General features: G+C 37.1%; 1 protein-coding gene and 1 long non-coding RNA gene across 2 annotated transcripts; both read right to left on the bottom strand.

Moving 5' to 3' along the window:
* Nucleotides 1-2,166: 2,166 nt before the first annotated feature.
* On the bottom strand, nucleotides 2,167-5,843 carry LOC131316685 (thymidine kinase-like). Its single transcript, XM_058346118.1, has 2 exons — nucleotides 5,399-5,843; nucleotides 2,167-2,658 (listed from the first exon to the last, which is right to left on the bottom strand). The coding sequence occupies exons 1-2, from the start codon at nucleotides 5,544-5,546 to the stop codon at nucleotides 2,456-2,458; spliced, it is 351 nt and encodes a 116-aa protein (XP_058202101.1). The 5' UTR covers nucleotides 5,547-5,843; the 3' UTR covers nucleotides 2,167-2,455.
* Nucleotides 5,844-7,238: 1,395 nt separating this feature from the next.
* LOC131316686 (uncharacterized) lies at nucleotides 7,239-10,982 on the bottom strand. The gene is made up of 7 exons (XR_009197227.1): nucleotides 10,790-10,982; nucleotides 10,583-10,621; nucleotides 9,822-9,876; nucleotides 8,933-9,010; nucleotides 8,735-8,838; nucleotides 7,344-7,974; nucleotides 7,239-7,287 (listed from the first exon to the last, which is right to left on the bottom strand). It is a non-coding gene; the product is annotated as an uncharacterized LOC131316686 (long non-coding RNA).
* Nucleotides 10,983-14,476: the final 3,494 nt, after the last annotated feature.

Below are 14,476 nucleotides of genomic sequence, written 5' to 3'. Positions count from 1 at the left end.
TGGAAAATTTCGAGGACGAAATTTCTTTAAGGAGGGTAGAATGTAGAGACCCGTATTTATTTATCAAAGTTAATGTTTTATAAATGTTTGATTATTATCGAGAAAGAAATATAGAATAAGTGTGTTTACGTGATTTGAGACATATGTGCTAAGATGGTTAATTGAGGGGTGCATGTGTAATTATTATATATATGAGTATATATAGGAGGATGAGAGAGCATGGAATCATTTTCCCTCTCATCTCCCTCACCGGCTCTCTCCCTCTCTCTTGCTCTCTCTCAAAATTTCACCAAAATAACTCAAAATCCACTCAAACTAACCTTCAATCCTTCACCCTCTATGTGTATTGTGGTCCGTATTTCACCGGTTGGAGCTCGGTGGAGTCGTATCGCTCTTGGTTTCGATTTCGGAAAGCTAGGGCTCGTATTTTCATGGGTTTCGTTCTTCGGCCTCGAGGTAGGGATTCTACCTTTCAATATATGTAATAGAAGTGTTTTCTAGCCTTAAATCGTGTCCTTGGTTGTTGTTGTTGTTTTTGTTGAAATCATCGAATTTTGCAGAAAATCTGCTGGAACACCCATTTGTATCGTATTGCTCTGCTCACCATTTGTATCGATATTGCTCTGCTCACCATTTGTATCGATACTGCTCTGCTCAGTATCGATACTACTGATTAAATCAGTATCGATACAATAGTCTCTGGAACGTTTTTAGCCTTTGTTGTATTGATACAGGAATTCGTAGTATCTATAAGGCCGGATTTTGTTCCTTGTTTCAAACTCCATTGTTTTGACCCCTGATCACTTCTAACTTGTTCTAAACACCACCAAATCACTCCATAACATTGTTAATCATATTCGTTGAGTTCGTTGTGTGTCCATTGCATCCCTCGCCCCTTGTTTGGTATAATTGGACGTTGATTTCCATATGGACTTTGATTAAGTTGAAATGACATGTTATGTGAGTACGAGATTCTTGGACACTTATCGACACAACGAGAACATTCGGGGCCCATCGACGGGTGGGTGCCTGGTAGGGGATATCGGGGTCCCATAATTAGCCCGGCAGGAGCTAATGCTCATATTGGACACTCAAGGCCCAACCTTCTGGGTGGGCGCTTGGCAGGGGGTATCGGGGTCCCATAATTAGCCCGGCAGGAGCTTCGACTCATGACACATAACGCGAAGTGACATTGGACACATGGGAAGTTGAGATGAATGAAGGTTGAGGTGTTTACCAGATTTCGTATCGAGTATATTGGATTGTTGAACTTTGGTTCTTGCCTATTGTTGGGTCTCCATCCCATTCTTGCCTTATAATCATCCTTGCATCTCTCTTGCATATAATGTTAGCGTAGAATTTCCTACTGGGCTAGTGTAGCTCAAGCCTATTATCATTTTCAGGTACTAACACAGGGCAATAGTGTGCATGATTGAAATGCTTGGAGGTGGAATTATTTTGAAAGCTAACGATTGAAGAGTTACTTAGGCATCTTTGTAAATCTCTTTTGAAGATGTATTTGTAACTTTATTTGTAGATCTTTTGACTATGGAATATTGTAACCCTTAACTCTTGAATATTCAGTACTTATGTTAATTTGGGCCTTAAAGCCAAAGATGTAATATTTTGGGAATGCTACATTATTTTGGTTATCGTACGGATTGTGGTGAGGTTTTATTTATGGAAATCATTTATATTTATGTTAAAAGTCAAGGGTGTGACACTCTCCTTCAGGAGCTGAGACCTCCCACTCTCCCCAATATTTTTGGACTCAGGAGCCAGATCTAGGGTTCTAGGTCTGGTTTCTTGGAACCAGTTCATCAGCGACGAAGACGGCGTCTGCCGGCGGGATGAATTCGACTTGGTGCGACAGGTCATTCAGGAGGGTCTGCTCTGTGTTCATACCTGGCCTCTCAACTTCGGCCTCTCCAATCCCTCTTCACGAGTGTGTTCGATGGGTCTGACTTCGACGTTGTGGTTCCAGGCGACTTTTCTTTTTTGGTTTTGTTATTTTTATTTGTTATTTCTATATTTTCGGATCAATAGTGTATGCTTTTATTGTACTGTTTTCTTATATATAATATCTGTATTTTCTGGTTGGTCAAAAAAAAAAAAGAATACAATATACGGCTCATTGTATTACTGATCTAAATTGTTAGTAGCCACTAATCAAACAATATAGTTTGTTCTCAACTACAGAGCTTTGGTTAGTGATCCTTCAAAGCAAGATATTCATAGTAGTTACTAATAGTCACATTAGCAACATATGCAAAGGCTAATCAGTAAAGCAGCATAGAATATCCAAGTTCAACATGGTTTTCAGACAGCTGATTCAAATACATAGAACCCAAAAATAATATTAGGATGTAAGTAGAGGTGTCTAAACAACTATAACTTCTTCCATATGAGAGTCGCTCTGAGCTTTGCTATAAGGTTTTAGGACATTCTGTACTGCTTACTCAACAACTTGTCCATTGTCATAATGCTGGTGACACACGAGCATATAGACATCCAAACTACCAATCAATTTCATCTTTGTCTCTCCAATCTTCCGTAGGGTAAAAAAGGCCCGCTTGCCACAAAGCTCACATTGAGCTGTCGGCTTGGTTATGGAATCAACAAGGGGTATAAATATCAAGCACTGAACGAAAGCTTCTTCTGCAACAAACACTTGATCAGGCGAAAAAAGACGTATTGATAAGCCCCCAATAATGCATATTCTTAGTACTTAAGTCCTTAGTTTTATTGTATTTATGTTTATAAAGTTCGTGTTTTATGCGATATTGCACGTAAGACAAGTCTTTGTGTGTTTTAGGTAATTCGTATAAATAAGGCGCGTTTGAACGCCAAGGAATACTCCGAGTGCAACCAAGTACTCAAGGCCACTTGCCACCCTGTTGTGATGCTCGAAAAGATGGTTTGGAGGTTTCTCGGGTCGCCTAAGGATCAAGGGAATTGAAGGACATGTGAGGATTTTACCAAAGCTATTCATTTTTTGACCAGCTGAAGGTAGAATCGTCATATCCTTTGATGTACAAATTATCTTGGATCCAAACTACTTGGGTTAGAAAGTAGACTTGACAAGCTTTCCAACGGTCCAAAGAACACCCAAATCTGAGTTTGGAAGCGAGCCCGCAAAGTTGCCTAAAAATTTGCCCAGCGAGTACCGGTACTGGGAATTCCCCAGTGCCGGTACTGGCAGTCCAAAAGTTGTCCAAAATGTCCAAAAACATTGGTACCGGTACTGAGCAAGTGCCAGTACCAGTACCACCTATAAAATCTGCAATTTTTTGTTTTAACTTTTTCAACTTTCCATTTATGGAATGTTTTTGGGATAATTTAGGAACCTTTTGGTCTTTTGTAAGGGATATTTTGCAAGCCCTATAAAATGGGCTTGTATGCCATTTATGGGATGGATGGGCCAATAGTTAACTTTAGGCCTAAGCTTTCTTTTTGCTTTCTAGGATTTCCATAGTTGTTCTTCAAGCTTTTCAAGTTAGTTTCTTCAAGAACTCAAGTAAGTTTAAGTGTTTTGATGTTTTCTCATGTATTAATGTTGTAGCTAATTGTTGGATCTTCATATAAATCAAGTTTATTTTCGTTTTTATCGATTAAATCTCATGTCTCAGTTTCCTAGCACGTATTGTGGAGATACAACCACTATCATTAGAAGTGAAAGAAATATGGAACTATAGAAGTATAATAGCAAGCAAGAAGTGCTACTACAAATGAGACCATATTTTTGCATGAGACAAGCACATATTTTCATCAAGATAGAATGAGAAAGGAAAAGGATAAGCGCACAGAACCTCATGTAGTTCCCATCCAGCTGAGCAATTACTACAAATTTTCTATCAAGATCAGTGTTTTGCAGCAGAAATCACAGAGGTCATCGAAGAACTGGGCTTTATCAATGCTAATCACATCCCGCTGCCATCAATTACAAATATTCAAAAGACATTTTGAAAACAAAGGATTTCGACCATGTTCGTTTTGAGACTCAAGTCTCAACTTTTTCTTTGCTCACGTTCCCCAATAAATTTTCTCTCAATTTTTACTCTCATTTCTCCATTTATCTCTCTCTCCACTCATTTCCCAAAATCCTAAAATGAACATGGCCTTCGAGTCTCCTTTTTCTCCAATGCTTCTCATATACAACAATGGTGCTCATTGTAAAAAGAGTTACTTGCACACTTACAAAAATGACGGGAGGTTGAACTTTTTGTACTCAAAGAGTTACTTGCACACTAACAGAAATGGCTGTAGGTTAAACTTTTTGTACTCCTTGATACAACACAAACCAATTGAATCTTCAAAACAAAAGACTTTACAACCCGATGATGATCTTTAAAAAGCCTTTACAAGTTCCTTCCTTGGGATCTCAGACACCCTATGCTTATAAATTCCCCCTCAAGATATACAACCCTCAAAAATTCACCTAGACACCCATTGGATTTTCAATCACCCTATGTATACTGGAGTTTTATATCAATCCCTACCCAAAAATAAATAATCACCTATTTTCTCTATTGATTAGTGTCTAATGATCGCATTTAAGGCTCAATTTGGGTTGTTAGGCTTGGCCAATGGAAGTCATAAATAACAATTCCAGTCGCGAAGAATTCAACCTTAGATAGCCTATAGGCAGTAGTTACCAAAACCAATAAATACAAAACTCAACTTATAAATAGAGCTTATTATCACCTAACATCTGCAAGTAATGGAGTTACCTAGCCATAGCACGACACGGACAAGATGGCCTCGGTTGTAAAACGAACACACAAATCAAAGTGTTTAACTTTGAAATCTGCATCAGCTCCAAATTTCAGCATAAACGACATCAGATTCCCGTCATGGGTCACCACTAAGTTAATTGTATATCTTGTATCCTTCCTTGACTTCATCATGGCAACATTTCTACATATGCATGGTTGGCCATGAATATGTTAGAATCAAGTAAATAGCAATATGTATCGAATACAATTTCACATCTTGGAAACTTTAAGCCTGTCTAAATCATGGTTCTCTTGAGGAAAAAAAAAGAATAGGAACTTCTTCTTTTTTATACTGTTTTTGGTCTGTGCTAAAATGCAGAAATCATTTGATAGAAATTCAAGAGCAAAAACCTTTACAGTTTGTCATCTATTAAACTACTAATATGTATGAGTAATTCCAGTTTTCTGTTTCCCTCTTCCGTTATGCTGTATTCGAGTTAGGGAATGGAGGAAAGATTTGTGAATGGCAAGAAAAAGTACTCCCTTTGTCCCAACTATGATCCCTTTAAGAAAAAGAAAAAATACAGCTAGAAATCCCATGCAACCACACCAATGGTTATTTAGAACCACTAACCAAAATTGAGTTCTGAAAACTAAAACCCCAAAAACTATACAAAATTTACCTAACGAGGCACGAAATCGATATTGATGACTGGTAAACAATGGGGAACTTGTGTCCAAGGCGTGGAACTTTTGCTTCAACCTGAATTTTGGCGAAGAAAGATACTTCAATCTCCAAAAGCAAATAAAAATGCTAAATTTGACCCCCATTTTATCTTCTCTTTCTTCTAAATTTCAGTTGAAAGAAAAGCACACGTACCATGAACTCTAAAATCACGAGGTTCACAACACCTCGCACACTCCATTTTACGGGTGGCAATTTTCAACCCAACCACCGAACACGCTCATATCCGCCCATGTCTAACCCGCCCAAATCCACCCATATTGTATTATGGGTCATAAATGGGTAAAACCACATTAACCCATATATACATGGGTTCAAATGGGTTGGACAATGGGTTGGACCTCCATAACCTCCCCTCCCACGACCTCCTTTCCAACTGGAACCCCACCCCAGTTCAAATGATGATGTTGATTATGATAGCCTTACAGTTTTCTTTGAAGCTACAAGTACACCCTACAATACAATATGAGCACAATATTATGTATAATAAAAAAATGGGCAAATTTTCGTAGTCGTCCATCTAGTTTTACGGTTGTCTCAATTTCATTCCTATAGTTTGTTTTAAGTTCCAAATTGGTAAAATCGTTAACACCGTTAATGAAACTAACGGAAAAATATGATTAAAAAATTAAGTGTTCCAATTTTCAATCTGGTTGAACCGGTGCGAAGATCTTATTTTTTTGATCATTTTATCCTAGATGGTTGTAATGAATTTTTGGCTTTAAGGCCTTTCAACGAGCGTCTGGAGACTCCTTATTTAGGTTCAGGGCTCTCTTAGGGTACTTATTGAAAGGCCTTAGAGCCAAAAATCCATTATGACTATTGAAGATAAAAGGATCAGAAAAATAAGATATTCGCACCGGTTTAAATGGATTGAAAATTGTAACACTTATTTTTTTACGCCGTTTATATATTAAAAAATATAATTAAAAAATTAAGTGTTCCAATTTTTAATCTGTTTGAACCGGTGTGAAAATCTTATTTTTCTGATCATTTTATCTTAGATGGTCGTAATAGATTTTTGGCTCTAAGGCCTTTCAATGAGCACCCTAAGAGAGCCTTGAAACTAAATAAGGAGTCTTCGGGTGCTCGTTGAAAGGCCTTAGAGCCAAAAATTCATTACGACCATCTAGGATAAAATGATCAAAAAATAAGATCTTCGCACTGGTTCAACCGGATTGAAAATTGGAGCACTTAATTTTTTAATCATATTTTTCCGTTAGTTTCATTAATGGTGTTAACGATTTTACCAATTTAGAATGTAAAACAAACTATAGGGATGAAATTGTGATAATTGAAACTAGAGGCTTGAAATTGAGATAATCGTAAAATTAGAGGGACGACTACGAAAATTTGCCCTAAAAAAAAACGTAATCAACAATAACAAACAGAACTTTGAACCCTATCTTTATCAAACCTCAAATTGATTTTTTCCACACTCCGCTTCAACTGCACTAAGAAGAGCAGGCTTGACGTCTGAAAGAAACCCTTTGATATCTGTAACAAAAGGTATATCTTGCTAGACTTCCTATCACTAGCTCAAGATATCATATGCTTTTACCAACCAAAAGACAAGTTACTTGGACCAATATACTTATGTAAAGCATCAATTAGTTTGATTGTGGCATTTCGAGTGGTAGCAACACTGGATTGCAAACCCGTATCTTTGCAAAGATCAATCAAATCCTATCAAAACAAGCAACAAAACCCACTGTCACACATCGAACAACACCACTCCCCCCCCCCCCCCCCCCCCCACCACCACCACCACCACCACCAAAATGGAGGTAATCCTTCAGCTTTCATCATTTGAAATTAGCCAATTGCCTTTTAAAGAAAACAAAAACAGAAAAGGGCGTCGACAATATGGTGAAACAACTTACAACACTAGAGGCACCTTTAGTTTCAGTTGTGATACACCAAAGTCGTCAACTGCAGAAACCATCCATAGAATACCCTCGCTAAGCACCATGGGATTCTTATGCTCCTTCATGATTTTGTAAAGCTAAAACAAAGAAAATGAGAAAGGAAATAAGTCAAGTCAATAGAATTGGAAATAATTCTCGGCAGGAAATTCTATCTAAGCATCTCTTCCATGCAGATCATTACTTCCAGCCTAAACACAAAGTAGAAAAGGTGCATCCAGACTTACTCTTTCAAAAACAAATCTTGGGCCTACATCTTCGAAAAAATAGTAAGGCATTTCATAGCTTGAGTACGCGTCTTGATATCCGCAACACGTTCACTTACAACACATGCCTGTGCCTGAAGCCACGGCTTGAACAATTAGCTCTCAAACCAATGTTGGGCTCACGTGTAATATCTCAACCCTTATCCAACGATTTCAACTATACAAAAAAACACAATTGCACTCGAGGCACAATGCATATATTCTCAGCGCACTCTAATAAATTACTCAGTCCTACCATTGACCACCCCTTTGATAAAACCGACTTCTTCCAAATGAACCAAATTAAAAGATCAAGCTAACTCCCATAAAAATCACAAAGCTGCCTGCATTCAATGGAAAATTATTAGAGACAATAACTTGGTCAACGGTATTCCAACCAACTACAATTGCAACACATGGTTTATCATCCTTTATCTTTGATTTAGTTCCACCCAACACCATCTAATACCAGAAAAAATCAGAGACAATAACTTTGAGAGGCAAATGAAAAGGTAAGCCGGGTGCATGTAAAATGGACAACCAAGAACAGACCCACCTAAAGTGAATTGTAAACACTTCAAGAAAAACAAATCATACCTGCGAATTTAGAACAAACCCACAACACATTACACTCGAACAAACCGCAGTATAGGAAATATGCATCCATTCATTCAGTTTTCCCCTATTAAGCTGAACATGAGAAGGCTCAAATTAAAGTTAAGAAATTGACAACAAATTCTAATGTCTCGTTGATACATTTAAACGTTGCATCTTGCAATTTAACGGAAAGAAATGATAACCCATTGACCTTTTCCCATCTTAAAACAAAACCATTTGATGTTTGAAGTTTTCATACATTAGTAAAACAACAAAATATTGAAAGCAATGTAAAGAAAATATAGGATTCCAAGACTGAACCAATTATCTTTTTCAAAATTCCCTAAGCCGAGGTATGAAATAAATGGTTGGTACATTTCATCGAGCACTTGGAATGCTTATAAAAGCCCTAACGAAAACTAACAACTTGCACCAACCAACCAACCAAGTCAATCAGATTATATTTACTCCAGATTTTTTTTTAAAGAGAATGTCAAAGCATCATACCTAGTTTTTCTCTTTTCCGTTGGAACCAGTTGCCTTATCTTTTCCCTTGCCTTTTGTGGTTGCTTTCTGTCTTTGTTGAGCCATTTCTGCTTGCTTCAATTTTCCTATTAATAATTGCATAGCCAAAAAATTTGGTTAGAAAAATAATGGAGTGAGTTTAAATTCCATATGTAATGTAATAGTAATTGTTAGATTTACCTCGTGAACACGCACGGTATTGAGTTCTCGTTTGTCGTGGATAACAACACTAACATTTCTTTCTCAAAGAAGTTGGACCTATGCATAAGAAGTAAGTAGAGTTCATAACATCAAGTTGTTATAAAACTGTGTTGTATCTATTAAAATAGTAAAAGAAAACATCAGAACAATAAATAAACATTTTCATAATGCTCGATTATGCTAAATAGGCTATATCTAATAACACCTTGTATAACACACTCAATACAAGCATAATTCATCACCTAATTTGGACTTAAGTTATAAGTTCCAATGGTATTTTAGCATGGCTATGAAGTGATGTACTCGAAAACTAATCATTCTTGTATTCGGCTTTTTTCATTTTACAATTCAATTTATCTCAAGTGCATTATCATAGAGTTCAAAGATAACCGTATTATCGAACACATTAAGACTTTGAGTAACTCGGCTTGGCTGAACTGGAATGATTAGCCTCATTTACAATCAAACTAAAACAGAAGGGCCTCATTGAAATCACAATAGTATTTTGAGAGTTGGACTATTAGTACAAATGAAGGAAACATGTTAAACCCTTTGGCATGCCACACTTGCTACTTATGTTGGACTTTAAGGTTAGAAATAGATAAACTAAGATGGAGGAATAATCGTCAAAACAGAGAAAAACTCCATGAATAACGACTGTTTTGATCATAATGTACTATTAAACTCACATAGAGAAGCCTGACAATGAACAAAATAATGAGCACTCGAATTCTCATCGCATTAGAACTAAGACAACCGTTCATGTAATCGCATATAGAAATTAAAGAAAAGATAAAGGCATCCAATGTCTATGACCAAGTTTTTAGGATTAAACAAAACACATCAAGAATTTGGAAAAGAAGAATACCTTGTCAAATAATGTGTCTTCCACCGGCAATCCTCAATGATCTAATCCCACCAAACTATAATAGAAATAGTCAGAATAAACTTAATACTTGGTATCATAGGAATCCTCCTTGAACAAAACTCCATAGAGGAAAATGAACAATAACTACAACAAAGCCAATGGCACACACAATAACAGGAAGATGATAATCGGACATAATGAATTAATCACTCTTTGAAGGCCTCATATACGTTTGTGGTGGAATGGCAAAGCTCTACAAGGAGCACAAAATCATCTGGCAACATTGGGCTACCCATATGAATTTATCACATTTTATCGAACACGTACAATGCAAGTATAAATGTGAGTAGACTTTGAAATTCATCAAAACATAATCTAACAGAAAACATGAAAAGATAAAAATCCTGACCGAATTTAACAGAATCAAACAGCTACCCATATGAGTCTCTCTCACATTTTATCGAACACATAGAATGCAAGTAGAACTGTGAGAGACTTAGAAATTCATCAAAATATAATCTAATGGAAAACATGAAAAGATGAAAATACTAACCAAATTTAATAGAATCAAACATTCAACCGGGTGATGGGGCCCCGTGAATTGAAGGCTGCGGTATGTTTAAGCAGAGGTGTGTGTGCGACTATGGATTTGTTAAAAAGAAAGCCACTTTGCAACGTCCAAATCAATCCACAATTCATAAACATTAATCGAACACCTGAAATGCGTTTAAAAAAAAGGACGGAGAGAGAGAATAGTTTACCCAGATTGAGTTTGGAACTATAGTTGTAGCAGGTTCAAACTTTGGTGGTTCCGTGTGGCAGTATATTTGAGCGTCCAAACCAATCCACAGTTAGTAAACAATTAATCAAACACCTGAATGCATTTAAAAAAATGGGGGGGGGGGGGGGGGGGCGCTTGGTGTGGCGGGGAGAGAGAGAGAGAGAGAGAGAGAGAGAGAATAGATTACCCGGATTGAGTTCGGAACTATAATCGCAACATCTTTGAACTTCGGTGTGGGGAGCAGTTGAGAGAAAGACGTGGGGTTGAGGGAGCAATTGAGGAGGAGGGGCGGGATATAGAAGAGAATACGTGGTATACTGGTGACTGGTAACTAGTGCGTGTTGATGAGCGCCAAAAATTGGAGATGTTAAATTCATCCCAACTGTTGTTCAATCTAGCTCTTAATATAGGCCCTTGAGCAAAAGGCTTGAAACAATCTAGCCCATCAATTAAGCACCAACTAGATATAGGCCGTTGGATTTATGTCTGGATTCGAAAACTTCCCTTCCATATTATATAGATATAGATACCTATCAAAAAGGCATTTTAACCTTGAGAAATAAACCAGTCAATGATTTGAACGGTCATGACACAATTGAGACTTAACAATCAAATTTGATTTGGTAGAGGCGATGGGTCAAGCAAACTAGCCACCCTAAACATCAAATGTCACATTCATCTATGTTTAATCAAGCCCACAGTACTAGGGATATATAAAAACTTGAATACTCACCAACAAGGCAAAGAACAACACATTTTTTGGAAAAATTGGATGCGGTGGAGCCTATATGAGTGATAACTGCAATAACCTGCTGCTGGACCTGCAATTTTCAGCTTGTAGAAATTGATAAGCTGGAAAATAATCATAAAGACCAGCCGGTAATATAGGCAAAAGAGTTAAATACCTGATCATTTATCTCATTCCATCCAGGAATAGCACAAAGTAAACGTATTAAGATCTCCACTGTCTGGTCGAGTTCCTGTGTTCCTTCCACCTGCTCTTTAAATGAGGTAATTGCTGCGACAATGAGAGGGGAGTTATAAAAAAATTCAAGCATGAAGTGACACACAAGGAAAATAAGAAACCTGGGCAAAACATAAAAGACAAAGAAGAGAAATGCATGTACAACAAAATCACACATACAATTACAACTGCTTAGGATACTACAATTTCCAGGAAACATCAATTTAAAAAGCTACAGAATCCGAAGTAATTAACAGAAACACTGCAAAACCAAAAAAAATAAAAAAATCCTACTCAAACAGTGTACAACTACAAGTCCATCTACACAATGTAAGAAAAATTTCAAATTCACCAAAAAGTTATGAAACGGGACTTAATATTTAGCAGGCAATGTATGTTTCTCACTTCACAAACATGCAAATGACATTGATTATAACTTCGACAAATGACACTTGACCATCAACACAATAGCATAAGTTGCATCCTTCCATGATCACCAGAGGTCCAGGACACATGATACTCAAGAGAAAACATACAAAAAGACAACTTTCATTATTAACCGTAGAGAGGGAATAACCTTCCAGCCGCTCTTTCCATACAGTACTCTTCAATTGTGAAATTGTGTCTGCATGTATAAGAGAACCTAATCTGCTTTCAATCTCTTCAAGACTCATATCAAGTAGGGTTAATTTGTCCTTAGTTATGGAGAACAAACATCAAACAGCTAAACAACATATCAGCTTCCACTGTTTTTAATGCAGCATCCACTGTCTTACTAACACTGGCGTTTGCTGCCACTCCTTTCTTACTAGCAGGCTAACAAATAATATATAAAATTGCACAAAATGCACATTACAAGACAGGATCTCTCCAAACACAAAATGCATGGAACACAACATGCTAAGAGTTGAAAAATAAGAAAACGAAGAGGAAAATACTCACAGTCGATTGAACATCCCACTAAGCATACTTGCTGCCGACCTTCTGAAGCCTGCATACAACGAAAATCGTATTGAAGTTTTCATCTAACCGCAACAAAACTATACAGGTTGGAAATGTAATTCCACAAGTTCTGAATTAGCATGGTGACATTACTCCAGATTCAATCAGTCATGCTCCTAATTCACCAAGCTCTATGAGAGTGGTTTTAAAAATCCTTTCACCAGCAAGAAAAAATGGATTTGATAAAATCATCCATGACAAATATCACTAATACATCAGTCATAACTCAATGGAAAGACCAAGGAAGCATGAGGCACAAAATTTAATGTGTAAGTGACATGCATATGTGCCTACGCTAAGCAAAAATATGCCATTATTTGTCTTTTACCATGATTCATGAATGCCAAATATCACTAATCCATCAGTCATAACTCAATGGAAAGACCAAGGAAGCGTGAGGCACAAAATTTAATGTGTAAGTGACATGCATATGCGCCTATGCTAAACAAAAATATGCCATTATTTGTCTTTTCCAAGAAAGTGATAGGTGCGTAAATGTACCCAGTTACGCCCCCTAATTTATTCTTGTTATGTCCCTTTATTTTATAATTTGGAGTTTGATATCCGTTTCCCTTGTTTCAGGACCCACAAAGCCGTTGGATAATATTTAGAGCCAAAATGCGAAGAATGACAATATGGTTCAGCTTCATGGCTAATCAGTAAAGAATGGGAATTGTAATTAATTTGGCAACCTGTGGACCGACCCATAATTGTGACAAAGATTTGCCTTGGCATTTACAATAAAAGAGGGCCCACTGATTTTACAATGGAAAGGAAAAAGATTTGGTGCTACCAATTTCCCATATGGAGCTCTCGGTTCTACTATTATAAAAGGCAGCAAGGGTTTTGTTTTAAAAGTCTCTCTTTTCTGACGCATAAAAGGAGAACGGGGCTGCCATAAAAAATCACTGCTGGAACCGAGAGAAACGCAAAAACGGAGGAAAAGACAACGGCTTCGGGGTTTAATCTTTTACTATTATTTCAATGGAGTTTATACTTGTATGATTATTTGTTCGAAGTTTTTATTAGCAGCTTTTAGACGTACGTTCTTTCATTCAGAGCTTTTCCTTTGATTTTTTTAACGTTTTGTTCAAGTATTCAAGTATTCGGTAACTCGTTTTAATTTTTGTTCTCAATTAAAGTTGTTTGTTGGTATTCAATTAGTTGTTATCACTCATTTATTTTCTTTCTCCAGTAAAAGAAGCATGATTCAAATTAGGGTTTCTTCTATTTCATGCACAATGATTAGTGAGTAGTCGTATAGGTAGGGTCGCGGGTGATTAGCATACCGTGGCCAGTTTGGGCACTGCTCCTATTTTCAAATAATGAAAAAATGATTTTAGATTGGAAAAATACTTCTCGTAGACGAACCCGAGCATCGTCAGAGCTCATGTGAACGGAGGAATGGGGGTCCAAAACTCATTCTCGGCTGCGCATGGGTAAATGGCGACCATAGGGTCTCGCATCTTGCGGGGTATCTTTTTCAATCTAAAGTTGAATGTTTTTAAGAACACTGAATGGAGCAGGTTAATCCGGACTGGTTACGAATGCTATGAACCCTACGACCATACCTCCTTTTAATTATTTGAAAAGAATAGTTGTTTCCTTAAATTTTAGTTAATCTTAATCAAATCGACAAAGGGTGGCTACCTAAGAACCTGTTTAAATTATAAGAGCCCGAATTTTTAGTTAGCACACATCACCGTCTTTGTGGATTTGACTCCGGTCTTACCAGTTATTGTGTTACGTCGGTCTCCGCCCTACGCTTGGGGCAACCCATTAATTTAGGACTAGGAAATTGTCAAGCATTTTTGGTGCCGTTGCCGGGGACGGTAACGTGTGTTAAAAATTCAGGTAGTAGTTTTTATTTATTTATTTATTTTGTTTTCTTTTTAGTTTCTTTAGTTG

The sequence above is a fragment of the Rhododendron vialii genome, chromosome 2a (assembly GCF_030253575.1).
Source record: "Rhododendron vialii isolate Sample 1 chromosome 2a, ASM3025357v1".
Taxonomy (NCBI): domain Eukaryota; kingdom Viridiplantae; phylum Streptophyta; class Magnoliopsida; order Ericales; family Ericaceae; genus Rhododendron; species Rhododendron vialii.
This window is presented reverse-complemented; position numbering and strand designations above follow the sequence as displayed.

Coding starts and splice junctions, on each gene's coding strand:
- LOC131316685 (XM_058346118.1), bottom strand. CDS start 5,546: ATGGGGGTCAAATTTAGCATTTTTATTTGCTTTTGGAGATTGAAGTAT. Junction 2,659..5,398: donor TCGATTTCGTGCCTCGTTAG/GTAAATTTTGTA, acceptor TGTTTGTTGCAG/AAGAAGCTTTCGTTCAGTGC.